This window comes from Muntiacus reevesi, chromosome 18, assembly GCF_963930625.1.
Source record: "Muntiacus reevesi chromosome 18, mMunRee1.1, whole genome shotgun sequence".
NCBI lineage: Eukaryota > Metazoa > Chordata > Mammalia > Artiodactyla > Cervidae > Muntiacus > Muntiacus reevesi.
In genome coordinates, this window is record NC_089266.1 from 46,803,403 (window position 1) to 46,830,101 (window position 26,699).

Here is a 26,699-nt window from a genome sequence, read left to right on the forward strand (position 1 = left end):
AGTCTCTACATTTGCCTACCTGTCTTTACTCTGACTCCTCCTCTTCACTTGACAACCAGGGTGATGTTTCAAACAAAAAATCTGGTCAGTTACTTTCTGTCTTTGTTACCCTACAAAGCCTCCCATTACAGGCAGGAAAAATCAGACTCCTTATAATGGTCCGCTCAGCCTTAGTTCCCTCCCTCTTTTCAACACGCCAGGCTTCCCTGTCCTTCACTGTCTCCCAGATTTTGCTCAGACTCATGTCCTTTGAATCGATGATGCCATCCAACCGTCTCATCCTCTGTTGTCCCCTTCTCCATCTGCCTTCAATCTATCCCAGCATCAGGGTCTTTTTCAATGAGTCAGCTCTTCGAATCAAATGGCCAAAGTATTGGAGCTTCAGCTTCAGTCCTTCTAATGAACACTCAGGATTGATTTCCTTTAGGATGGACTGGTTTGATCTCCTTGCTGCCCAAGGGACTCTCAAGAGTCTTCTCCAACACCACAGTTCCAAAGCATCAATTCTTTGGTGCTCAGCCTTCTTAATGGTCCAAGAGGAAGTAATAAAGGTTAAGTGAGGTCATAAAGATGGCATCCTAATTTGATGGGACTGATGTCCTTTTCAGAGGAGGACACACAAGAGCTCCCTCGCTCTCTCCTTGCCTCTCTTTGCTCTCCCACAGAGAAGAGGCTGTGTGAATACAAAGCAGAAGGCAGCTGTCCCCAAGCCAGAAAGTAAAGTTTCACCAGAAACCAACCCATGTGAGGGCACCCTGATCTTAGGCTTCTAGCCTCCAGGATTGTGAGAAAAGAAATTTTTGTTGTTTAAGCCACCCAGTTGGTGGTATTTTGTTATGGCAGCCTGAGCTGACAAACACATACAGGAATAGTTCTTCAGGTCTTGCCTTAAATATCCATTCAATCATTTAACAAAGGTCTCTGCCAGACATTGTCTTAGGAGCCGTACATATGTCAACTCATTTAATCATTTACACGGGGAAACGTTCTCTGAAATAATGTCATGCTTTCTGACTGTAAGTTTTCAAAACTGTTTGGTATTCTTCAGAAATCACAGATTTATGGAATTTTTTCATGCATTCATTCAACAAATGTTACTGAGCTCCTACTACATACCACTCCAGTACTCTTGCCTAGAAAATCTCATGGACAGAGGAGCCTGGTGGGCTACAGTCCCTGGGGTTGCAAAAGAGTCAGACACGACTTAGGGACTAAAACAACAGCCGCTACATACTACACACTGTTGCAGACACTTGGAATATGTGAGGGACAAAATAGACGCAGGTCCTTACCCCAGGAGTGTTTTCTGCTTCCATAATCATTCACCATTCACAATCATTCTGCCAGTTCCTGGCAGATAGTAGTGGTTTAGTCGCTAAGTCATGTCCGACTCTTTCGACCCCATGGACTGATGCTGTGAGAGATTGAAGGCAGATGGAGAAGGGGACAACAAAGGATGACACAGTTGGATGGCATCATCGACCCAATGGACATGAGTTTGAGCAAACTCTGGGAGACAGTAAAGTTTAGTTGCTAAGTCGTGTCTGACTCTTGCAGCCCCATGAACTGTAGCCCCCTGGACAGTCCATGGGATTATCCAGGCAAGAACACTGCAGTGGGTTCCCATTTCCTTCTCCAGGGGATCTTCCTGACCCAGGAATTGAACCCGGGTCTCCTGCATTGTACCAACTTTACCAACTGAGCCTCAAGGGAATCCTGGCACATATCAAATGCTTAAGAAATGCTTGTGGAATGAATTACTGAATCAGAATTTGAATCCGGGTCCCCTGGACTTGAACATTTATCAGGACTGGACTTTGTGTCCAGTAGGACAGTAGAACTTGTCCAAGGTCACAGAGCTGTGTTTTCAAGATCACAGAGCTAAGAGCAGAATCTAGTGTGAGTGATCCCACCTACGCTTTTTTCCTTCAGTGTCTTTTCTTAGCCATGGTCTGGTCAGTCTGAAGCAATATGGGAGAGGGGAGCAGAATGGTAGCAATGTGAAGCAAAGCGTCAGCACGAAAAACTCATTCATTCATTCATTCAAGAACGTGCATTGGACACTGAGTCTTCCAGGCTCTGTGCCAGGGAAACTCAAACTGCATGAGATGGTGTACTTGTCCTCTGGGAGAGCACTCACTGCCCAGTCTCAGAGACACAGAAAGCTGGGCGAATTCTAAATCCAAGTGGGGGACAACCTCATAAATTTGTCTTAGGAACCCTCAGTTGAATAAGGACAAACAATTCCTGTCCCAGGGGAGACCCTCTCTGGTGACAAGTACAGAGTGTGTTTTTAGTAATTAAGAATTTTTAATTTAATTAAAATTTTAGCATCACAGTAGAGTTGATTTACAATATTGTATAAGTGTCAGGTGTGCAACACAGGGATTCACAATTTTTAGTGAATATACAGTTCTCGTCCAAGGAAGACCCCACCCCAACCCCCGCCTTCTCTGATGAGGGGGACTCGGCAAGTCCCAGTCAGTTAGGGGGCACAGTTCTGGGTCGCAGGGAATTCCCAGGCTGCCTGGGATTCTGCAGGAGAAGATTCAGTCCGGTGGGGGACATACAGAGCCCATCCTCAGGGGGCTCCTACCCTGGGGGCGGGGAGGGAGGCCAAATACAGACCGTCCGTACAGACAGGGAAGAGCCGCAGAAGATGCGCAGAGTGGAACAAACCACCCACTTCCACTCAAGTGAGACAAAAAGTCCATGGATCTTTCTGAAAAACAAGGCCGTTTTCAATGGGTGGAAGTGGCAGGGGAGTTGTGGACAAGGGGGAGAGGGAAAGGAAACTTCCTCCCTCCCTCCTCTTCCCTCCTCCCTCCAGAAGGGCGCTTCTGGAAGTCTCCAGCTGGCCTGGGACCTGGGCAGCTGCTCTGTGTGTGTCGAAGCCGGCCAGCCCCTCAGCTGTCACTCTGCTCCCAAAATAGCAGGGGTGGGGGGAGGGGAGAGGAGGTTGTTTATCTGGGAGGGAGGTGGAGAAGGGGCATCCGAGCTGGGCCTAGGGAGCGGGGGTCTGCTGGGGGTGCTCCCATTCCTCTGGATCTATCATTCTTTGGGGGGTTAGGAGCACCTGTGCCCCCAGGACTGGCCCTGAGTGGGATGCAGGGACAGAGGTTCCTTGGAACCTCCACGTGGTAATGACTGTCCAGTCTGGGGAGGGGGAGGTCCCGGAGTATCTCTGACAGACGCCAGGGGCACCTGCCCCTGTGGCCAAATATGGTCCGGAGCCACTGGCTGGGCTGATAAAGTCTCCTGGATGGGGGCTGGGAGGGGCAGACTGACGCTGGCCGGCTGGGGGTTCACACACAGAGGAGCTGCACCCCAGGAGGACGGACTGAGAACACTGTCCTTGAGAGAAAGTGAGCTGGCCCGGAGTGTTCCTGGGACTGGGGAGGGGGAAGGCGGAACCCAGGCATTTTAAGGCCTGCATGAGAATTCAGGCCCTTGGTGTGGTGGCTTTACCCATCCTGCTGGGAGGGAGATAGAGGGAGGAACAGGGACTCTTCTTTAAAAAAAAAAATTCGGAGTATAGTTAACAATTTTGAGTTAATTTCAGGTGTACCAAGCGATTTAGTTATACATATATCTATTCTTTTTTTTTAAAATTTATTTATTTTTATTTATTTAATTATTTAGCCACACCAGGTCTTAGTTGCAACAAGTGGGATCTAGCTGCCTGACCAGGGATGGAACCCAGGCCCCCTGCATTGGAAGCGTGGGATCTTAGCCACTAGACTGCCAGGGAAACCCCTTCTTTTTCAAATTCTTTTCCCGTTTAGGTTGCTACATAATACTGAGCAGAGTTCCCTAGGAACAGAGATGCTGAGACCCCTCTCAGCTTGGGCCCCACTCTTAGCAGACGCTGTGATGTCCTCCTGGGCAGTGGATTGGCGGGGGCGAGGGGTGGGTCCCTCTGGTTCCCTCCCTCCCAGGTAGCATCCTCCCCATCCATCCTGGTAGGTGGGGACCCTGGAGCTCCAGACCTCAGACCAGGAGCCCAGCCCCGGGTCTGGAGGGAGCTCTCCTGTCCCGACAGATGGCCGAGGCGGAAGCGATGCAGCTGAAGGAGGAAGGGAACCAGCACTTCCAGCTCCAGGACTACAAGGCCGCCACCAAGAGCTACAGCCAGGCCCTGAAGCTGACCAAGGATAAGGCCCTGCTGGCCACGCTCTATCGGAACCGGGCGGCCTGTGGCCTGAAAACGGTCTGGGATGGAGAGGGGTGGGAACTGAGGGCTGAACTGGGATGCAGGTGAGAGGCAGTTCCCTCCTCCCGACAGTCACACGCCCTCCTGGAACCCTCAGATTGGAGCAGGGAGCCTCCCCCTGCTTTCTGGTACCCATCGCCTGACCCACTCCTCTGGGAGACGGGGAAGTCATCCATGGAGACAGTTCTCATCCCATGGGAAGCAGCCTCATGGGAACTGGCATCAGGACAGGGGCTTTTCAGAGCTTATTTCGTGGCATCTTAACCACAGACCATGAGGTTGCCGCTACTCTTGTACCCATATTGCAGATAGGAAGCTCAGGACTCAAGAGGAGGGCTCAATAACTTCCCCAAAAGCTCTAGGTAGTTAGCAGCAGTGTGTACATGCTAAATCACTGGAGTCGTGTCTGACTCTTTGCGACCCCACCAGGCTCCTCTGTCCGTAGGATTCAGCAGGCAAGAACCTTGGAGTGGGTAGCCACGCCCTCCTGTCAGCAGCAGAGCCAGGTTCAAGCCTGAGTGTGCCTGAATCTTGTCCACTTTCCCATGCTCAGCAAGGAGCCTCTGGCCTCTGACAGTGGCAGCGGCCAGCAAGCCCTGTTGTCTCACCTCAGGACCCTCTCTGGCTGTCTCTGTGTTGGGTCCGCATTAACCAAGTTTCCTCCTTCCCCGTTCTTCAGGAGAGCTATGTTCAGGCGGCTTCCGATGCCTCGAGAGGTGAGCCCCCCTTGCTCTGACCTTGCCCTCCACGCCCCTCCTCGGCATCCCTGTTTAGTCTAAGAGGCTCTTGACACTCACAGATTGTATAAATGCCATCCTGGATGTTGTAGGCAGGGCTTCAGATGGACCATCCTTGTGTGAACGGAGTGCTCCAGGAAAGCCATCCCTAAGTCACAGTTTTACACGTTAGATATGCTGGGGCAACTTCTTTTCTTAGAAAGATGCTCCTGGAAATCCTTTTGTCACAGCAAGGACTCAGGCACTTTGGTGGAGGCTAGGATGTGTTCACGGGTTTATTCCACGGCCACTAGGAGAAATAAACGCATATCAGCACTGGTTTCGGAGTGCCTCAAGGTCTGAGAGAACTTAGATGTAAGAGCATGATCAAAATGGGACGACTTCCGGCTGCATTTTTAGGGTTATAATATGCAGAATGAAGGGGGTTCTCCTCTGCATAGGTCTGTCTTGGCTTTTGATTGAGTCACTAATTTTTAAGAAGAGACAGAGATAGTCTGGAGTGAGTTCAGAAGGGAAGAACTTAGCTGGAGAGGGGACTGGAAACACATCCTGTGAAAAGCCTAAAAGTGGCCTCAGGTCAGAGAAGGAACTCCCAGGTGGGACGGGGAGCTGCTTTCAAATTCCTGAGAGGCTGGTCATAAGGAAGAAGGATTGGATTTCATCTCACAGTTTCCAGGACTGGACTTAAGACAAAAGGGCAAAGTTACAGGGAGATAGATTTCAGGTTGGAGGAGGGAAGGGCTTTCTGAAGGAGCTGTCTGCCTTGAGATGGAAGGTGCTCCCCACAGCTGGAGGTATGCAAGAACCAACTGGATTAGTACTTGGCAGGGATCAAGGAGCCGAGACTGGAGAGTCAGGAATTGGACAAGATGAGCCTTAAGCTCCCTTCCGACCTTGAGACAGTGATTCTTACCACCTCCCTAACTAAGGGGAGCCTAGGACCAGATGGTCTACCACAGGGCTTCCCAATCTCTGGGATCTAATGCCTGATGATCTGAGGTGGAACTGATGTCCTAATAATAGAAATAAAGTGCACAACAGATGTAATGCACTTGAATCATCCCCAAACCACATTCCACTTACAGTCCGTGGAAAAATTGCCTTCCACAAAGCTGGTCTATAAGGATGCACACTCTCCAAGGGAGAGTTGGAAGCCCTGGAGTTGGGGGCAGTGGTGGGGGAGGAGGGAAGGTGGTCTGCCGCCCGGCACCCTGAGACTCTGCCTGCATCCCTCACTAGCCATTGACATCAACTCCTCGGACATCAAGGCTCTGTACCGGCGATGCCAGGCATTGGAGCACCTGGGCAAGCTGGACCAGGCCTTCAAGGACGTGCAGCGCTGTGCCACCCTGGAGCCACAGAACCAGAGCTTCCAGGAGACACTGAGGAGACTCAACGCCAGCATCCAGGACAAGGTGGGCTGGACCCGGAAGGTGGCCTTCCCACAAGCCTCGGCCACCTCTCCCCATTCCTAGTAGGGACCCGTTAGGGCGGCGGGACACCAGGGCTGGCCTACCTCCACTCCCTTGCACGGAGTGGTCACGTGGCATAGAACAGCCGGGCAGATGCACCTATCTGTGAGTGATCAGAGATGCCGTGATGTTTGTTCAAGGGTACAAGCCAGACAGCACTAGCATACCAGTCTTTTCAATTCCAGATGGAGGGTTAAAAAAAAATTGCAACTTAGTACGTCTTCACTGTGATCTTCCTCTCTTTCTAGGAGGACCAAGGGAGCGTGAGAAGCCTGGGAACTGGGGGGAGGATGTTGGTGGGGGATGCAGGAGAGCCAGGAACCAGCAGGAACAGGGAATCTTTTCTAGGAAAACGGAGAGGGCTCAGGGAACTTGGACCAGAGATGAGGAGTCCTGCGCCCTCTGTCCTCACTTAGCTACCAGTTTTCTGAGGGACGTAGAAAAATATTGGGGTGTCAGTCTCCCCACTGTGAGAGCAGAAGGGTAACTTGATCATGCATCTCCTTGCTCCAGGTCACAGTGACTTCTGGATCCTGGGGCAGCCCCATGGAGGGACCACAGTGTACTGTCCAGAGTGCAGACTCAAGGGCTGTCAAAATACAGACCAACCAGTGACCAGAGAAGGGGTGGTGAATGAGTGACTTCCTGAAAGGAAATGACCTCAGGATGGAAATAGGTGGCACTGTAGCCCAGCAGAACAAAGCTTCAGAGCAGTGGGGTTGGGACTGGGGTTGGGAGAGTGAGGGATGAGACATTCCAAAATAATCGTTTAGCGACTTCCCTGGTGGTCCAGTGGCTAAGACTCTGTGGTCCCAATCCAGGGGGCCTGGATTCGATCCCAGGTCAGGGACCTGGATCCCACATGCTGCAACTAAAGATCTTGTGTGCTGTTGCTACGACGACCTGGGCACAACCAAGTGAATGAATGAATGAATATTTAAAAAGGAATAAAGAAGGAAAAAATGGTTTACATTTATTTCAAGAGGTACTTGAAAGCTGCTTCATGTTTCTGACCCTGGAGTTACATTCCTGTTTTAGCCCATATTTAAACGTCTAACAAGGCGAGGCTGCAAAATTGGGGTGATGATCTTTTTGTCTTCCAAGACTTGCCTTGTTAAGACTAAATGGGACCTCGAATGTAAAGTGTAAGCTTTGTGGAGCAAGGATTTGATTTTGTCCTCCCATTCTATCCTTAGCATCTGCCAGCATCTGACCCATAGTAGTAGTTCAGCAGTTTGTTGGATGAACGAGTGATGGAGGCAGGCAGAAAGAGTATACCCGAGTATTAACTAAGATGACCTTTAAGCGGAGCTGACTGAAATGATGGGGATGCTCACCTGCCTTCTTCCGCACTCCCTCCTCTCTCCTCAGCTCCGGGTGCAGTTCTCCACTGACTCGAGGGTTCAGACGATGTTTGAGATTCTCCTGGACAGGAACAGTGAAGCGGATAAACTGGAGAAGGTAAGTGCTGGGCAAGCAGCGAACCGGAAGAGGGCGCTCTAGGGGCGCGCAGATAGCTGCTTCCTCTGCGGCTCCGCCCCTGTGTCCGGACGGTGACGCCCCCGACTCGTGCCGGTGGGCGGCTCCTGGGAGAAAGGAGACGAAGATGGGCCAAACGTGAAGCCCTTTAGGAAACAGCGTGAACTCTAAGAAGGGCCAGGATTAGGGTGAGAACCACGAGGAGAGTCATGCTCAGCACAAGGGGTGCTCATGTTGAGTCATGCTCAACAATGAGAACAATGAGGGTTGAATCCTGTCTTTACATTTCTGGCATTTTGTTCTTCATGTATTGTTTTTTGCAGTGCATAGATTTTGATATTTTAAACAATGCATTCAATACCATTTATCTTGATTACAGAAGTTTTTCGTACCCTGTAAAATCTGCACCCAAGGCGAGTGTTTTACTTGCCTCACCCTGGTTTTGGGCCTGAGAAACAGTGACACGTCAAAATAATGCTTTATTCCATTTCAAAATATTGCAGCATCATTCTGAATTATGAAGATGTTTATTCCTAATACCATCTTCTTAACCAAATTTGCTGCATTTTTAAATGTTTCTTTTTTCCTTCTTCAGAGGGAAAAAAATGAATATCTGAATATAAGAATTGTAACAGAAGATGCATGGGGAATTTTTATTAGTTTTATGATCAGTAATCATAAAATATGCAGATATTGGGGCTTCCTTAGTGATCCAGTGGTTAAGACTCCGCCTTCCAATGCAGGCAACTTGGGGTTGATTCCTGGTTAAGGAACTAAGATCCCACATGTGGCGGATGTGGTAAAAAAATTTTTTTTAAATATGCAAGTATCTTTTATAACAAACTCTTATAAGGACTTGATGAGCTGTTATATATATAAAAGCAGTACTTTGTACTCTGAAAAGTACAAAGCCCTTGACTGATAGAGTGATGATGGTTCTGCTCATGCTTGCCTGGAATTCTTTAATTGGCCTCCTCCCCAGCCTCTTGGGGGGTTCCCTGGTGGCTCAGACGGTAAAGCATCTGCCGGCAATACAGGAGAAGGGGGTTCAATCTCTGGGTCAGGAAGATCCCTGGAGAAGGAAGTGGTTACCCCACTCCAGTGTTCTTGCCTGGAAAACCCCATGAACAGAGGAGCCTGGCCGGCACAATCCATGGGGTCACAGAGTCAGACACAACTAAGCTTGCGCACCAACCTCTTACTCTCCACCTGTTTGCCCACCTCCTCCTTTTCTTGCTTCATGAATTCTTTGCCCAATCTCAGGGTCTCAGGTCCTGCTTAAGCCCTTCTCTCCAGATCTGGGGCCTTTTAAGGGATTTCAACACACAATTGGTTGCCTGCAGTTAGGAGGATCAACTGTATTGCATCATTTTATGTAAGGGACTTGAGCATCCATGGATTTTGTGATCCACCAGGGTCCTGGAAAAAATAGCCTGTGGATACTGAGGGATGACTATGAATGCATCCTCAAGGTGGAAGGCTTTATATCCTTTTATATCCTCAGTTCAGTTCAGTTCAGTCACTCAGTCGTGTCCAACTCTTTGCCACCCCCATGGACTGCAGCACACCAGGCCTCCTTGACCATCACCAACTCCCGGAGCTTACACAAACTCATGTCCATTGAGTTGGTGATGCCATCCAACCGTCTCATCCTCTGTCACCTCCTTTTCCTCCTGCCTTCAATCTTTCCCAGCATCAGGGTCTTTTCCAGGGAGTCAGTTCTTCACATCAGGTGGCCAGAGTATTGGAGCTTCAGCTTCAGTTATCAGTCCTTCCAATGAATATTCAAGATATCCTTTATATACATATACATATACATATATATATATATATATATATATATATATATATAGAGAGAGAGAGAGAGAGAGAGAGACCCTGAGGACTCACACACACACACATACAGAATATCTTATATCTATATCCTATATATGTGTGTGTGTGTGTGTGTGTGTGTGTGTGTGTCCCCAGGGTGGGAAGAGACTTGAAAATACAGCTCAACTGTCTATTTTTACGGATAGGGATCTGAGACCCACGGAATGCTATGCCTTGCCCAAGATCAGGTGGCTAGCATGTGGCACCCAGGGTTTTCAAATCCCATCTAGCGTTCTCTGTCCATCACAACCTTCAATCTTTCTGAGAACCTCCTGCAACTTCAGATTTTCTTGAACAATAAAGATGCCCAAACCATATTCAAGGAACATGTTTAATGGAAAAGAATCCCCAATGTAAAAACCAATTCTGTTACAAGATAAACTAAGACATATTAAAAACTCTAAGAGTTTGAGCAAAATTTGTTTGAACCGGGTAGCGTAAACCAGAAGTGGTCGGGAGTATTCCACCAGCAAGAGCTAGGGAAAAGGCTTTTATCAAAAAGAGGTGTGTGACTTCCCTGGTGGTTCCGTGGTTAAGAATCCTCTTGCCAATGCAGGGGATGTCAGTATGATCCCTGGTCGGGAACTAAGATCCCACATGTTGTGGGGCAACTAAAGCTGAGTGCAGCAACTCCTGAGCCCATGTGCTGCAGATATATAAACAAAACAAAACAAACAAAACCAGAAAAGGGGTGGAAGCAAAGCAAGGGAATTATTTGATTGGCTGTAGCTTAAAAGTGTGCATGCCTAGTCGTGTCGAACTCTTTGCAACCCCCTGGACTGTAGTCTGCCAGACTCCTCTGTCCATGGAATTCTCCAGGCAAGAATACTTGGAGTGGGTTACCATTTCCTTCTCCAGGGCATCTTCCTGACCCAGGGATCGAACCGACATCTCTTGTGTCTTCTTTAGCAGGCAGATTCTTTACCCCTAGGGCCACCTGTGAAGCCCAGGCTGTAGCTTAAGCAGTTGGCATTATTTGGGAAAGGCTCATTACCTATTTGTGATTGGTTGTCCTTCTTAACCTTGAGACAGTATAGGGTTAGGGTTTTTTCATTGCAGTTGTTTTGTTTTTAAATTGAAGTGTAGTTGATTGACAAGGTTGTGTTAATTTCTACTGGACAGCAAAGTGTGGTTTGGGTTTTCTTACTTAGTTGCTTAGGCATTGAAGCCACCTCAGACTAATGGCCTCCTTGATGAATTAATTTAACATTTCCCTACTCTTCTCTTTAAAAACATTTTTATATGGTTGTGTTGGGTCTTTGTTGCGGCCTGTGGGACCTTTTGTTGTGGTTCACAGGCTGAGCTGTTCCTCGGCATGTGCGATCTTAGTTCCCCAACCAGGGTTAGGGGTACTGTGGGATCTTAGTTCCCCTCCCAAGGATTGGAAAGTGGAGTCGTCACCACTGGACCACCCTTTCCTACCTTTTAAAAGTCCTTATCCACAAGCATATACGCACAGTTTTGTTTTACCGTAAGTGCCATCAGAGTGAACCTGTAATTCTGTTTCTGCAAACCCATGCTTTTTCCAAGTTGCCTCTGAGTCGTTTCATTTATGTCTTTAATGGCTGCAATATATTTTCATCCAGCTGGTCTTTATTGCAAGTCACTTTGTTTCTTGTTCTGAATTATGTTCTTGGGCTACATTCCCAGGAGCAGGGCTATAGGGCAAAAGAATATAAAGAAGTTTTGAAGACTCGGTCCTTGCCCCAGCCCCTGCACTTGGCTCACGGTCAAGGTCTCAGGAGCCAGACTTCACCCCTGACCTTCGTTGCTACCTTTGCTCCTTCAGGCCGCCAACAACCTCATTGTCCTCGGCCGTGAAGAAGCAGGGGCGGAGAGGATCTTCCAGAACAACGGCGTGGCCCTGCTGATGCAGCTTTTGGACACGAAGAGGCCTGAGCTGATGCTGGCTGCAGTGCGAACACTGTCGGGCGTGTGCAGTAGCCACCGAGCTAGGGTGAGGGCAGGGGCGGGGTTCGTGGAGCAAAGGGCTGCCAGTCTGAGGACAGGGCGTTGACCTGTGGGCTGGGCATGGCTGGCGTGGATAGACCCTGATACGACATCTAAAGCGGCCCCCCTCAACCTTGGTTGTGTGGTCCCAGATTCAACAGAGACTGATCCTCTGGTTTGTTTCTTTGAGCTGAGAATGGGTCTTACTAAACAAAGAATAAGGGCTTCCCTGGTGGCTCAGATGGTAAGGAAGCTGCCTGCAATGCAGGCAACCCAAGCTTGATCCCTGAGTTGGGAAGATCCCCTGGAAAACGGAATGTCTATCCACTCCAGTATTCTTGCCTGGAGAATTCCACAGACAGAGGGGCCTGGTGGGCTCTACAGTCCATGGGGTCGCAGAGTCGGACATGACTGAGTGACTGACGTTTTCACACTCAAACAAAGATATTGAAAGTGGTTTCTGAGGAAGAGCTGAATGCAATGGCTGTGAGAGTTCACGGTTTTTCATACTAAGTCTTGAAAACCCAGGGTGTGTTTTACACGCACAGCCCATCTCAGTGTGAGCTTGCTGTGTTACACACGTTCAGAGCCTCCCCTGGGGCGTGAGGCCACGGTACTGGAGGGCGCAGCTCTATCCCTCTGGAAAGGGGCATGGCTTGAGTCCGGGGCTTGCCCGGGGCCACAGGCCCCATGAGACAGCGGCTGTCTGGGCTTCTGTCCTGACTGCATGGGGCGGCCCTCACCCGCTCCCTAACCTGCATGGCAGTTGGAAGGGAGGGGCAGCCAGCTGACCATGTGCTTCTCGCTGGGGGTGTCTAGGCCACAGCAATCCTCCACGCAGTCCGGATAGACCGAATCTGCAGCCTCATGGCCGTGGAGAACGAGGAGATGTCTCTGGCCGTCTGCAACCTGCTCCAGGCCATCATCGATGCTCTGTCTGGGGAGGACAAACAAGAGCCTCGGGGGAAGGAAGAGGCCCTGGTTCTGGGTAAGAGATGGTTTTCAACTTTGGTTTGTGGGGGTGGGGGCAAGGAAGTGCCAGTTACTACCTCAGACTGAGCATTCGCATACATGGAGGTGACCCGGTTATATTTTCCGTTTATTTTTTGACTGTAAAAATAACAGAGGCACAGTCACATTTATGAGAGCAAAAATGTTGGAAGCAACTCAAGTGCCCATCTATGGATGAATGGAGAAATAAAACGTGGTGTCTGTCTCTACAATGGAATATTGTTCAGCCTTAAAAAGGCAGGAAATTCTGACACAGGCTACAACATAGATGAACCTTGAGGACCTTATGTTAAGTCACAAAAACACGAATACTGTATATGCCACATATATGAGGCTTCTTCGTTTTCATTTCAGCTCCAGACCTTAGTTTCCTGACTAGGAATCAAACCTGTGCCCCCTGCAGTGGACGCATAGAGTCCCACCCAGTGGACCACCAAGGAATTCCTTGTGTTTTCTAAAACAGTCAAACTCATAGAAACAGAAAGTTGCATGCTGGTTGCCAGGGTCGGGGGGAGGAGGAAATGAGTTGTTTAATGGGAATTTCAGTTTTGCAAGATGAAAAAAGTTTTAAAAAGTAACTGGTGGTTCAGTGGTAAAGATCCCACTGCCAGGGCAGGAGACGTGGGTTTGATCCCGGAAGATCCCACACGCCCCGGAGCAACTATTGAGCCGGTGCTTTAGAGCCTGGGCACCGCATCAGCTGAAGCCTCTACACCCTAGAGGCTGTGCTCTGCAACAAGAGAAGCCACTGCAAACAAAAGCCTGCACCTGGCAACTACAGAGTAGCCCCCATCCACCACAACTAGAGAAAAGCTCACGCAGCAACGAGCACCTAGCCCAGTCAAAAATAAATAAATAAAATAAAATTGTTTTTAAAAAAGTAACAGAGGCTTATTGGAGAAACTTGGAAAATTTTAGAAATACGTAAAGATGAAACAAAAACCCCAACGACCTGAAAATATCCCTCCAGATAGCGACTATCATCACTGTCATGGAAAAGTTTCCAGTCTTTTTTCTTTTTTTAAAAACTCGTTTTTTAAACTAACTAATTACTTAATTTTATTTTTGGTTACGCTGGATCTTCACTGGTGTGCTTGGGCTTTCTCTAGGTGTGGTGCATGGGGCTGCTCTTCATTGCGGTGCAGTGGCTTCCCTTGTTGAACAGGCTCTAGACACATGGGTTTTAGGAGTTGCAGGCTCTAGACTGGGGGGGGGCAATAACTGTGGTGCACGGGCTTAGTTGCTCTCAGCCATGTGGGATCGTCCCAGACCTTCCCAGTAAGATGTCTGGATCGAACCTGTGTCCCCTGCATTGGCAGGCAGATTCCCACCCACTGTACCACCTGGGAAGTCCTTTTCCAGTCTTTTTTTTCCCCTATCCATTCATATAAATATCTATTTAATGACATTGGAATTCAACTTGGATGTTGTTGTTATTCAGCCACTAAGTCATGTCCGACTCTTTGTGACCCCATGGACTGCAGCACGCCAGGCTTCCCTGTCCTTCACTATCTCCTGGAGTTTGCTCAGATTCACGTCCATTGAGTTGGTGATGCCATCCAACCACCTCATCCTCTGCTGCCCCCTTTCTGATCACCCTTGGGGGTGTTGTCTAGAAGTCTCCCTCCCTTCTTTGGAATGAGACAGGATACTCTCTTGGGAAATTCCAAGATCTGGGAAGCAGTGGATTCGATATTTCCAGAGTCCTTCCAGAAGTCCCAGCCATCCCCGGTCCTGTATACCTCAGACACCCTAGTTCTCTCCATTCACCCCTGTCCTCTCCTTCCTCAGACTCCAAGAAGGACCTGAAGCAGATCACCAACCACCTGCTTGACATGCTGATCAGTAAGAAGGTGTCTGGCCAGGGCAGGGATCAGGCCCTGAACCTGCTCAACAAGAACGTCCCCAGGAAAGATCTCGCCATTCACGATAACTCCCGCACCATCTACGTGGTTGATAACGGTGAGGAGGTGGGAGGGTCTGGGGCTCATGCCAGCCTTTCCAGTGGGCACCGGGGTACCAGGCAACAAGCAGAAGGTGGAAGGAGTGTGGCTCTTGTCTGGGAGAGGTCTTCATTCCCAACTGAAAAACCAGGAAAAGACAGTAGCATGTTAGGATCCTCCAGTGGACTGGTGAAGGTGTAGGTTCAGGCTCTGAATTCAGAGTCTGAACACACACAACATAGTCAAAAACATCTGGGCGGAGTTTCCTGACAAGTGAGGCAAACGCCAAAAAATCCAAACAAAACTCCACCAATGGGAGTAACATTTCTGAAGTCTCACACTGGCAAAATGCAGGCCTTCCAGAAGGGAGCAATGACTTCAGTGTACTTTGTACAAAGACCAGTAACAGTGCTCCAGAAAACATCCATTAAATTTGTCAGCTCCAGGGCGTCACCCCTGGAGATGCCCTAAGTCACTTTCAATTCTTCAGGAATCATACTTACGGCTTTATGATCTGTTGTGATAAATTCTCCCACAGGTATCATGACATTTAGACCATACCTTTTCTAAAATGTTCAGGCCAGCTTTTATCAGCTTGACCTTTATTCTGTTTTGATACAGCACTTCTCTTGTTTGGTTTTCGCAGATCTCAGCAAAGTTCATGTGCAGGTGCCTAGACTTGAACATATTCCTCTAGTGCTTAAGCCTCCTCCACTCAACACTCCCCTTCCTCCCCGCCCCAGTTCTGGTCTTCTTTGCGTATATCACAAAGGCTGGGCATTGACAATAGACTTCTCTCTGCACTAGGATCTAGGCCGAACAACACGGTTTATGGGATAGAGTGGGTGAGGAACAGTATCTGTTATTCTAGGCCCCGAAATGAATAGCATTTAGGTAAAAATAGCGTAGACTTTAAAATCTAGGTGTCTGGTGAAAAGCTGCAATGTGGAAGTTGTTGTGAAAACTGGGCTGGGGGACTTGGGTAGGGGGAGTCATCAGGATGTCAAGGCTAAATTGAGTTTCTGGGCTCAGGGAGGGGCAGACATGGACAAAGGGGAGGTCCAGGGTGTTCTAGCAGGAGAGAAATGAGATGCTCAAGATGAGGGCAGAGTGAAGGGAGAGCTAAGAGATGAGGCTGGGTAGGTGGATCAGGTGCATATGATGAAAGCTTTGGAGAGCCAGGCTGGGAGGTGGGGTTGGTTCATCAGGCACCTTCCAATGACTTTTCAGTCTTGCCAGTGATTTTGTGTTGGTGTGCTAAAATACACAGCACAAAATTTACTGCCATGCACTTCTAATCGCCCCCGGCCCTGTTCCAGAGTATCATGCCTCCCAACGTTTACCTAGAATGTCCCCCCTCCCTCTTAACCTGTGCCACCCTAGGTCTGCTCAGCTCCTAGCCACCACTACAACCTGGCTCTGAAATCAAGCTATTGTCCCCGAGGCAGTGTAGCCTCACAGTTAACATCGTGGTCTTTGAAATCAGACAGGGAGGGTCCCTGCTATGTCACTTGCCAGCCTTGTGATCTTGAGCAAGTTACTTGACTTCTCCATGTCTTGGTTTTCTGCTCTGAACAATGGCAATAGTAATTCCTACTCACCAGTAGGGTCAATGTTAGGATTAAATGAGATAGCGTGTAGAAAGCTCTTGGCACACAGTAAGATTACCTTATTGTAATCTTTATACATCTCTCTTCTCTATTGTATTGTGAGCTTTTTGGCATCAGGGTGGTCCTTTATTTTGGTAGCTAGCACCTCATTTACTCGTTCATTCTTTTATTCAACAAACATGTAATGGCTGAATTAGGCGGGTGGGTAGTAGGAAGCCCTTGGAGATTCTTCAACAGGAGAAGGGATAATAACCATAATGGTGAATATCCTATTTGCTAAATAATTAATAAATATTTAGTGTCATGATGTGTCTAGATCAGCACTAGGCTAATGTTTCCGTGCTTTATCTTGGTGAATCCTCAAACTCTATGAGGTAGGGTAGTATCATTTCCATTTTACAAAAAAAAAAGAAATTGAATCCTGGGGAAAAGAGACTATAAAACAGTATTTGAGGAAGATTATGCATCAACCCATAGAACGTTAGCAGTGGTCAGGCAGTTCAGTCGCTCAATTGTGTCCGACTCTTTGTGACCCCACGGATTGCAGCATGCCAGGCTTCCCGTCCATCACCAACTCCAGGAGCTTGCTCAGACTCATGTCCATCCAGTCGGTGATGCCTTGTAGAGTCCTCTGAGCTCAACTAGTCTTGACTGTGTAAATGTGAGAATGAGGCCCACAACGGGAGCGAATGGCTCAGCTAGGGGCAGTGGCAGGTGTGGAGTCTGGGTCTCTAGGCTGCATCCCAATGCCCTTCACGCTGGATGAGCCGCGTGCTGCCTAAAGGCGGGCTGCAGAGAGCTGGTTGAGGAGGGGCGTTTGTGAGGGCGGGGCCTGGCCGGCTTCTTACACTTGCTGCCGGCCGTCCTGCAGGCCTACGGAAGATCCTGAAGGTGGTGGGGCAGGTCCCAGATCTGCCATCCTGCCTGCCCCTGACCGACAACACCCGCATGCTGGCCTCGATCCTCATCAACAAGCTCTACGACGACCTGCGCTGTGACCCCGAGCGCGATCACTTCCGCAAGATCTGCGAGGAGTATATCACGTGAGTTTCCTGGAGGGTCGTGTAACCGAGTGGGAGTCTGGCTTCTTGCTTCTTGAAAGCCAATAAAGAGGCAAGGCTGGTGGGAAGGAAAGCTGGCTTTATTTCAGAGGCCGGCAACCCAGGGGTGGAGGGGAGGGCGGACTCCTGTCCAAAGGCTGACCTCTCCCCTGGCCACGGCACAGTCAGCTCTGACAGTCTCCTTGAAATTGGTCATCAGTGGTCTGACCAGCATCGTCTTGATTGTTTTCAGTCCAGTTAGTCTTTAGTTCCAGGGTCAGTTTGTTCCCATTTCTTTGAGGCCAGTTCTGAGAACTGTGGCACCGTATGTCATGGCCACAGTCCAGTCATCACATAATTGACTTCTTCCACCTGGCGAGGGTTTCAGTATCTATAAGACAGCTCACAGGATATGGCTCAGAATTTTATCTATGGCCCTTGAGGAGAAACTAAAGGCCCTTGACTTTAGCTTAGTGACTAAACTATTATTATTTGGTCTCATTTGACTGTTTTCCTTTGTTTCTGCATTTTCCCACTTCTCTGATTAAATTTGTTGTTTGGCTAAAGGTTTTCCATAGACCAAAGGCAGGCTGAGGACGTGGTGGGGAAGGACCATAGGGTCCTGCTCCATTTCAGTTGGGCTCTGTATTAGTCAAATTTAGCAGCTTAAAACAAGAAGCATCATTTATTATCTCACAATAGGACAGCAATTAGTAAGAGGTTCGGCTGGGTGGTTCTGGCTTTAAGGTTTACAAATTAGTCACATGTTGGCCTGGGCTACTGTCATCCGAAGGCTGGACCGGGGCTGGAAGACCTACCAAGATGCTGCGCTCATGTGGCCGGCACCTTGGTGCTCGCCCTTGGGTGGAAGCCATGGTTCTTCCCCGTGTGGATCTCTCCTCGTGGTAGCTGGCTTCTCTTTTCCTTTACTCCAGTAATCCTCAAGCTTGGAAATTATTCGGATTTCTGGGACTCAGTAGTCTGGGTGGTGGCTCTGGAAGCTGCATGTTTTAAAAGCACTAGGTGAGTCTTGGGAGGGTGGGAACCCTGCCTTCACTCTGCTTTCCTTTCTCTATTCCAGGGGTTGACAGACTTTTCCTGTAAAGGGCCAGAGAGTACGTTTAGGTTTTATGAAACACGTAGGTCTCTAACACAATGAAAAAAAAAAAACTAATTTAAAATGTAAAAAGCATTCTCAGCTTCCTGTATTTGGGTCCCAGCGAAGTTGGCTCAATCCCATAGTTTCTCCTGATCCTGACTTTGGTTCACTTTTAAGGCTCCTCAGGGCTTCTCAATGGTCTTTTTCTACCTCAGCTTCAGTGTTTTCAGCTAACTTGAGTCTTTCATGAAGGCCCAAACCGAGTTCTAGTAACTATCTTCCAGCCAGTTAAGTTTGGATAGAGGTTTGCCTGTGAATGCCGCCTCTGTGGTCACCTGGCCCTGAGTCGGGGGGCCACCACCTTCAACAAGTGGAACCTGAGGCTGCCACTTCCCACCCCTGGGGGGTGCTTTGTCGGGGGCCAGGGGCTGGGTGGAGGTTCAGATACCACCTGGCATTGGTTTAAAGGGCAGACCTCAACTCATCATTATTTTTTTTTAATTTATTTGTTTATGGCTTCACTGGGTCTTCACTGCTGCATGCGGGCTGTCTCTAGTTCTGGCAGGCGGGGGCTACTCTCTAGGTGTGATGCCTGGGCTTCTCGTTGCGGAGCACAGGCTCTAGGCCCTAGGGCTTCAGTAGTTGCAGCTCTCAGGCTCTAGAGCACCAGCTCGGTTTTGTGGCCCAGGGGCCACGGTCAGGAAAGGCTCTGGGTTCCCCAGCACCGAGAAGGGAGGTGAAGCACAGGGCACGGATTGTCTGGGTTGGAGGGGCTCTCGGAGCTCCCAAAGCCAGCCCCTCTCCCCCAGATGGACGCACCCACTCACCCAGCCAGAGGCAGATGTAGGACCGGAGCCCAGGCCTCTGACTCTTGCGCCATGCTTTCCTTTCACTTATACTCCTCTGCGTTCGCACTGTGTAGGTCTGCCCTGATCCCCCACAACGAACAAACCTGGGCAGATCTCGGATCAGGTGTCCTCAGACAGAGATCTTCCTGTAGAGTCAATGATAGTGGATTTTGAAAGCAAGACAGAACCTGCCAGCTTTTCTGGTCCATCCCCTCCCCCTGACTCAACGGGGGAGAGGCTAGGACCAGACAGGGGAGCGACTGGGCCAGGCTGCGTCATGATTCAGCCACATCGGGGAGTCAGCTGGTGTGCCAGGCAGCATGGTAGCCCTGTTGTGCTGGGGTGGCTGCTGTCCTGTCCCACCAGACACCCCAGCTTCTGGGAAGCCTGTTGGCTGACAGCTCTCACCTGTCACTTTTCTTTGGGGACTTGGTTTAGCAAAGGATAACTATTCACCTTCCCAGGGCAACCAGCATCCCGTGGTTCGTCCCTCACTCCAACTTGGAACAAGTTTGAATGGTTTCTCAGCTCTGGAACTCTTTGCAAGCTGAGGCTTTGTCATGACTGCATCGCAGTCCAGAGCCTCCCTCCATCCAGTCCTGATTTCTTCTCTTTCCCAAAAGGTGTTGAGCCCAAGATCGCTCCCTAACAAACGTCCTGAGTGTCAGTCCTCATCTGGGTGGGATTCTTGAGGAACACAATGCCTGGCACATCCACTATGTCATCTATCCTCATCATAAATCTGAGAAGTAGTAGTGCTGTCCTCAGTTTCCAAATCAAGAAGCTGTGGCTCAGAGAGGTTCAGTGACTTGCCTTAGGCCACACAGCATATGAGTTGTGGATCTAGGATACACAACCAAACCCGTCTGCCCCCAAGTCTCCCACTCCTCTGACCACGCTGGCCTTCTGTTTTAGGGGCACGTTTGACCCCCAGGACATGGACAAGAACGTGATTGCCATCCAGACGGTGTCGGGGATCCTGCAGGGCCCCTTTGACCTGGGCAATCAGCTGCTGGGACTGAAAGGTGTGATGGAGATGATGGTGGCGCTGTGCGGCTCGGAGCGTGAGACGGACCAGCTGGTGGCCGTGGAGGCCCTCATCCACGCCTCCACCAAGCTCAGCCGTGCCACCTTCATCATCACCAACGGTGTGTCGCTGCTCAAAGAGATCTACAAGACCACCAAAAACGAGAAGATCAAGATCCGCGCGCTGGTGGTGAGTGGGCTGGGTACCAGACACCGCACCAGGTACCAGGGATGCCGGAATGAACGGGATGTGGCCCCTGTCTTTGAGGAAACCAAGCTGTAGGCACCCAGACACGCCCACAGGCCTCTGCAGAGCAGAGTGATAAGCAGAAGACTGTGAGAATGTGGATTCAGGATGGGAGACCATGCTATATAATGACTGTGTCCTTTTTTTTTTTTTTTACCATGGGGTATGCGGGATCTTAGTTCCCCCAACAGGGATCAAATGCCCCCTGCATTGGGAGCAGAGTCTTAACCATTGGATCACCAACAAGTCCCTGCTCAACGCCTTTGAACGACTCAAATGCTGATGAGCTTTTGTCCAGCACGTACTTTCAGTGCAGATTCCAAAAATGCAGTTAGTTTCCTTACTTGGTTTCTATATAGCACAGTTAAACCTACTGCATTTTTTCCCATTTTCATTATATATAAATCACTTTCATTGACCTTTTTCTTGTCAACAATTACAGTAAAGATTTGAGCCATTGATCTGTTTTTCTTTTTTGGTTTATATCAGTTTTTTAAAAAAACTGATTTTAGCTTCTACTATTGTGAGTTTTCTCTTATGGAAGACAGACTTTTTTTCCCCCAGCAAGAGTCCAGTTTTTCCTGGGTAAAAATCTGCACATCTGAATCTTCCCCCCACAAAGTGATTTCATGGTCAGCTTTTATGCCATAAGTTTTATCACTGAGGTTTCAGTTGTGTTAGTATTTGGGCTTCCCTAGTGGTTCAGATGGTAAAGAATCTACCTGCAAGGCAGGAGACTCAGGTTAGATCCCTGGGTCAGGAATATCTCCTGGAGTAGGGAATGGCTACCCACTCCAGTATTCTTGCCTGGAGAATTCCATGGACAGAGGAGCCTGGTGGGCTACAGTACATGGAGTTGCAAAGAGTCAGACACAACTGAGCGACTAACACTAATATTATCCTAGCCGATTTTTCAAAACAACATGACACGAAGCACCTATGGGGACAAAATAGTGGGCAGGGGACAAGGGGTAGAGTAAAAGCCTCCAGGTTTGTGGGCTTCCACCCTAACCTGGAAGCCTCAGGAAAGGCATCTTGGGAGAGGTGACCCCTGACCAGAATTCTGTAGGATGCAGAGAGGTATATCCAGGAAAAGCAAGTGGGCAGAGTGTTCCAGCCTCAGGGACGTGTTTGAGCAGGGCCTGGTCCCCAGGCCTGGTGTCTCTGATCCTACAAACCTCCGCTCCTCCTCAGGGACTCTGTAAACTCGGCTCGGCAGGCGGCACAGATTACGCTCTCAGGCAGTTTGCTGAAGGCTCGACAGAGAAGCTGGCCAAACAGTGTCGCAAGTAAGGTTTTTCCCCAAGCCCACCATCTCCTCTCCGGGATGTGCCCTAGCGGACGCCAGATCCTGAAAGGCCGCCCACCTGCCTGCTCCCCTGGATCGCCCCGCTCTTGCCCGGAGCCCCGGGACCCTTCCCTAGTGCCTCCCCTCCCACAGGTGGCTGTGCAATGCATCCATAGACACCCGGACCCGGAAATGGGCGGTGGAGGGCCTGGCCTACCTCACGCTGGACGCCGACGTGAAGGACGACTTTGTTCAGGATATCCCTGCCCTGCAGGCCATGTTCGAGCTGGCCAAGGCAAGTGCGGCCCTGACCTCTGGCCCCGGGGTCTGCTGGATTCAGGCCCGCGGGCTGTCCGCTGAGCCTGGGAAATTGGACATCCACCCATCCTCATCCTGACTCCACCCCCTTGTCATCACGTAAACCTGGGTTGGTCATTTCCCTGTCTGGTCCTCATCTTTTCTGACTGTGAAATGGACTCACAACTCCTCATGCCTTCCAGGCAGTGGGAGGATGAACAAGATGATGATAGTTTTTTCCTGGAACCCCCTCCGGGAGTGAGGTCTTGAGGGACCAAGAGGTCTTTTTTGGGCCCTTTCCCTCCTTCCCAGCCCCTCCCAGATGCCTTTCTTCCTCTGTTGGGCCACTACCAGACCCCCCCCGCCCCCCAATGCCCTGGCTCTTTCTCACCACAAAAGGCAGAAGTGTGGGAGGGCGTTTCCATCAGAGGGTGTCCAGGTCCCGCCCCATCCCGCTGGGCTTTTGAAAGGAGCACAAAGCAATGGGAACACTCAGAGGACTTCCATGCATGCTCTGGGTGCTGTTGAGGGGGCAGGAGAAATTCCTGCCGCCCGCTGTGAGCAGAGCCAGTTCCTCTGCTTTGGTGCTTCACCGGCCACACTCCTCCCAGAGCAGCCTGCCTGCGAGGGAGCCTCTGGGAAGCAGTGGTTTGTTCTCAGGTTTCCTTTCTTCCTGTCTCCACCCGCCCACTCCTACCACCATCCACCACCTCCTATCTCCAGACTCCCGACAAGACCATCCTGTACTCCGTGGCCACCACCCTGGTGAATTGCACCAACAGCTACGATGTCAAGGAGGTCATCCCCGAGCTGGTGCAGCTGGCCAAGTTCTCCAAGCAGCATGTGCCCGAGGAGCACCCCAAGGTGGGGATGAGGACGACCGAGAGGGGAGGGGGCTGTCCACCACCGCACTACCAGAGAGGTGGGACGGAAAGTTAGTGATATTCGGGTGTGTGTGTGTGTGTGTGTGTGTGTGTGTGTGTGTGTGTGTGTGCGTGAGGATTTGGCAGAAGATGCAGATAAAGTGCAGGTTTGCTGGCTATGATGGTAAAGAACCTGCAATACAGGAGACCCGGGTTTGATCCCCAGGTCTTAAAGATCCCCTGGAGAATGAAATGACAACCCATTCCAGTATTCTTGCCTGGAGAATTCCATGGACAGGGGAGCCTGGCGGGTTACAGCCCAAAGGGTTGCAGAGTCGGACACGGACTGAAGTAACGTAGCGCGCATGCACGCAGATAAATTGAAGAGGATCACGATCAATTTCCCCCACTAGGTGGCACTTGTGTTTTTTCTTAGAGTTTAAATGTTCCATTGAGGTGGAGGGAGAAACAATTTAGAGTCTGAGAAACCAAATGGAGTCACGATGAATGTTTTGCAACTTATGTGGTTGATTTCATGGACACAAGACAGTTCGTTATAGTTCATGTTTTCAACATTCATACAAATTTTATTTTCTGGGATATCTGGATTTTGGTGTGCTGCATTAACTACCTGAGGTTTTTTTATTCTGTGCTTAAAAAAACGTTATAATCAGAATGTATCTGTCATCTTGTATCCAGTTTGGGGGAAATACTTCAGGTCTTTAGGCATGCAAGATCTTAGTTTCCTCAGCAGGGATCAAACCCAACCCCCCCTGCAGTGGAAGCTTGGAGTCTTAACCACCAGAAGTCCCACTGAATCATTTTTTAAAAATTACTTAATATTTATTTTTGGCTGCACTGGGTCTTTGTTGCTGTACAAGGCTTTCTCTAGTTGTGTCGAGTGGGGGCTACTCTTCATCATGGTGCACAGATTTCTCATTGCGGTGGCTTTTCTAGTGGAGCACAGGCTCTAGACCAGTCGGCTTCGGTAGTTGTGGCTCAGGGGTTTAGCTGCCTTTCAGCATATGGGATCTTCCTGGACCAGGGATCGAACTCATGCCCCCTGCATTGGCAGGCGGACTCTTAGCCACTGGACCACTAGAGAAGTCCCTGAATAATTTTTTAAAGTTGCATAGGATTTCATGCAGGCAAGGGCATCTAGCTAGCATGTTCTGCCACTGTGAAGTTCAAATGTGGCTGCCAGAGACTGTCCACAGCTGCCAGCAGCCTCTTCTCAGACACTTTTTGGATTATCTGTAGAGAGTATTAAACCCTGAGGCTGACTCTGGGTTTCACTCAAAATCCAATCCATTGCTTTGTGGGTTTTATCTGCTCTCTCTCCCTTCTCACTCTGCCCCCAGGCATAGGCTAATGGAAAGCCAGCCTTTTGCAAGAAAAGGAACACACAGGTCATCTAGTGTTTGGGATGATCTTCCTTATTCCAGGATTGATCTCCTTGCCACCTTTTCATCTCCCCAGGACAAGAAGGACTTTGTGGACATGCGAGTGAAGCGGCTTCTGAAGGCTGGTGTCACCTCGGCGCTGGTTTGCATGGTGAAAGCAGACAATGCCATCCTCACCGACCAGACCAAAGAGCTGCTGGCCAGGTGCGGCTGCAGTGGCCCAGAGCTGGGGTCTGAGGGGCCTGCAGGCAGGAGGCTGGGTGGGGACATAGAGATGGCCAGGGGAGTAAATGAGGAAGTGAGCCACTGGGGCCTGGAGAGGAGGCTGAAGGGGATCAACACGGAAGAGCGACATGTCAGGGTGAGCCATCCCGGGTGCAGGTTTGCACTGGGAGGAAGGAGGTCACTGTCCATTCTGGTGACCTGGCTCCCAGACCCTGACATGCCAGAGGGGAAAGGCACAGTTTCCGTACAGCCTGATGGGGAGGCAGACAGGTTCACAGTTATAATGCGGCGGGTGCCGTGATGGAGGAAAAACAGCACAAGCAGTGGCCGCCCACTGGCCAGAGGGGAGGGCATGTAGGTGGGCAACCAGGGAGGCCTCCTGGAAGATGTGACAACTCAAGGGAACCCTGGAGGAAGGAAGCTGCTCACATGCAGCGGAGGGAAGGGGTCCAGGCAGAGGGAACAGCACATGCAAAGACCCTGAGAATGGAGGGAGAAGGAATGAATGAGGTCACAGTTCTCCAGGAGGGTGTCTGGAGCATGGAGTGCACAGGAGAGGGTGGTGCTAGATAAGACCAGAGAGGAAGGCAAGGGCCAGGTCATGGAGTTCCAAGGTCCCTCTAGGTGGAAGAATTTCTCCTGGGTGGTGGACTGTAGCTTGCTGGGTTCCTTCGTCCATGGAATTTTCCAGGCAAAAATATTGGAGTGGGTTGCCATTTCATTTTCCAAGGGATCTTCCCTGGGATCGAACCTGAGTCTTCTGCATTGCAGGCAGATTCCTTACCATCTGAGCCACCAGGGAAGCCTAGTGAGTCATTTGGTATCCCCCTAAGCAGGGATGGGGCCACTTTTTGCATCTGCCTTTGGCCTCTCTTCCTCCCCAGCCACTCAGGTCCATGGCGGTATCTTCCCAAGGTTGGTTCTGGGGCAGATGCACACTGGGAGTGCTTCCCAGGGTTTTACTGGGTCTCACGGGTTGGCCTGCGGATGCCCGGGAAGGGCATGCTCATGTCCTGCATCCTTGCCCCACAGGGTATTCCTGGCACTGTGCGACAACCCAAAGGACCGAGGTACCATTGTGGCTCAAGGTGGTGGTAAGGTAATTGGGAGAAGGTTCTTGCTGTCCAAGAAGATGCTCTCTGGGGAGGAGCTCTCTCACGTGTGTGCATGTGTTTCCGTATGTGTGTGTGTGTGTGATGCATGTGTGTATCTGTGTGTATGTGTGTGTGCATGCTCTTTGCCTAGCCCAAGAATAATGCACTCCTTGCCCCAGCCCGACCTCTTGGAATATGGTTATTCAGGAACCTCTGTTGTCTGTGCCTGAGTCTCTGATGTGTCATGGGATCTCCTGTGGAATCCCATTTATCCTCCTTGCTATTGGAAGGAAGCAGTGCAGATAGAGACCATGGGCTTTGCCCTGGGAGGCTTGTCATTGAGTCCTTGCTTGTCCCTTTTCAGCTGCACAGCTTTGGGCAAATTACTTATCTCTCTGAGTACTAGTTTCCTCTCTGTAAAACAATGGAAAAAACATCACACAGTCAAACTGTAGAACGTCATAGGATTAGAGAAAATACACTTAAAGTGTTGGCTCATGGGGGGTGCTCAGTCAATGGCTGCTGTTACGGTTAGCTTTGACTTAGGCAGAAATGAAAACATCAGTGTCTTGATTTTTCCAAAAGCAAACGAATGTATATGGGTTGGGGAGAGTGCCTGCAGAGACCCCCATGTGCGCTGGGGACCAGGGGGAGTGAATCAGTGATTAAGAATTTAACTGTTTTCTGTGATGCTCAGGAGTTGACTCCGTTGCTGAGTCTTCCTGAACTTCTGATGGAGCAGACAGCGGCTGGACAGGGAGGCTGGGAAGAGAGGCTTCTGTGCATGTGACTGAGGAGTGCCTCTGCCCTTCTCTTGCAGGCCCTGATTCCCCTGGCTTTGGAGGGCACAGACGTGGGCAAGGTGAAGGCAGCCCACGCCCTCGCGAAGATCGCTGCGGTCTCCAACCCAGACATCGCCTTCCCCGGGGAGCGGGTGGGTGGCTAGAGGTGGAGGGCGGGGAGTTGATGGGAGGAGTCT

General features: G+C 50.0%; 1 protein-coding gene across 2 annotated transcripts in view; it reads left to right on the forward strand.

Moving 5' to 3' along the window:
- Positions 1 to 3,221: 3,221 nt before the first annotated feature.
- The window catches only part of UNC45B (unc-45 myosin chaperone B), a 30,768-nt gene continuing 7,290 nt past the window's right edge, over positions 3,222 to 26,699 (forward strand). Inside the window, exons 1-16 of one of the 2 annotated variants that reach the window (XM_065910517.1) lie at positions 3,222 to 3,365; positions 4,043 to 4,210; positions 4,893 to 4,929; positions 6,190 to 6,365; positions 7,794 to 7,883; positions 11,566 to 11,733; positions 12,546 to 12,714; positions 14,529 to 14,699; positions 17,162 to 17,333; positions 20,193 to 20,493; positions 21,745 to 21,839; positions 21,992 to 22,133; positions 22,859 to 22,999; positions 24,478 to 24,605; positions 25,659 to 25,725; positions 26,541 to 26,654. In XM_065910517.1, coding sequence (XP_065766589.1) covers positions 4,043 to 4,210; positions 4,893 to 4,929; positions 6,190 to 6,365; positions 7,794 to 7,883; positions 11,566 to 11,733; positions 12,546 to 12,714; positions 14,529 to 14,699; positions 17,162 to 17,333; positions 20,193 to 20,493; positions 21,745 to 21,839; positions 21,992 to 22,133; positions 22,859 to 22,999; positions 24,478 to 24,605; positions 25,659 to 25,725; positions 26,541 to 26,654 — 2,139 coding nt within the window. In that variant the 5' untranslated portion in view covers positions 3,222 to 3,365. The remainder of the gene's footprint in view (positions 3,366 to 4,042; positions 4,211 to 4,892; positions 4,930 to 6,189; positions 6,366 to 7,793; positions 7,884 to 11,565; positions 11,734 to 12,545; positions 12,715 to 14,528; positions 14,700 to 17,161; positions 17,334 to 20,192; positions 20,494 to 21,744; positions 21,840 to 21,991; positions 22,134 to 22,858; positions 23,000 to 24,477; positions 24,606 to 25,658; positions 25,726 to 26,540; positions 26,655 to 26,699) is intronic. The other variant, XM_065910518.1, reaches the window with a different exon arrangement.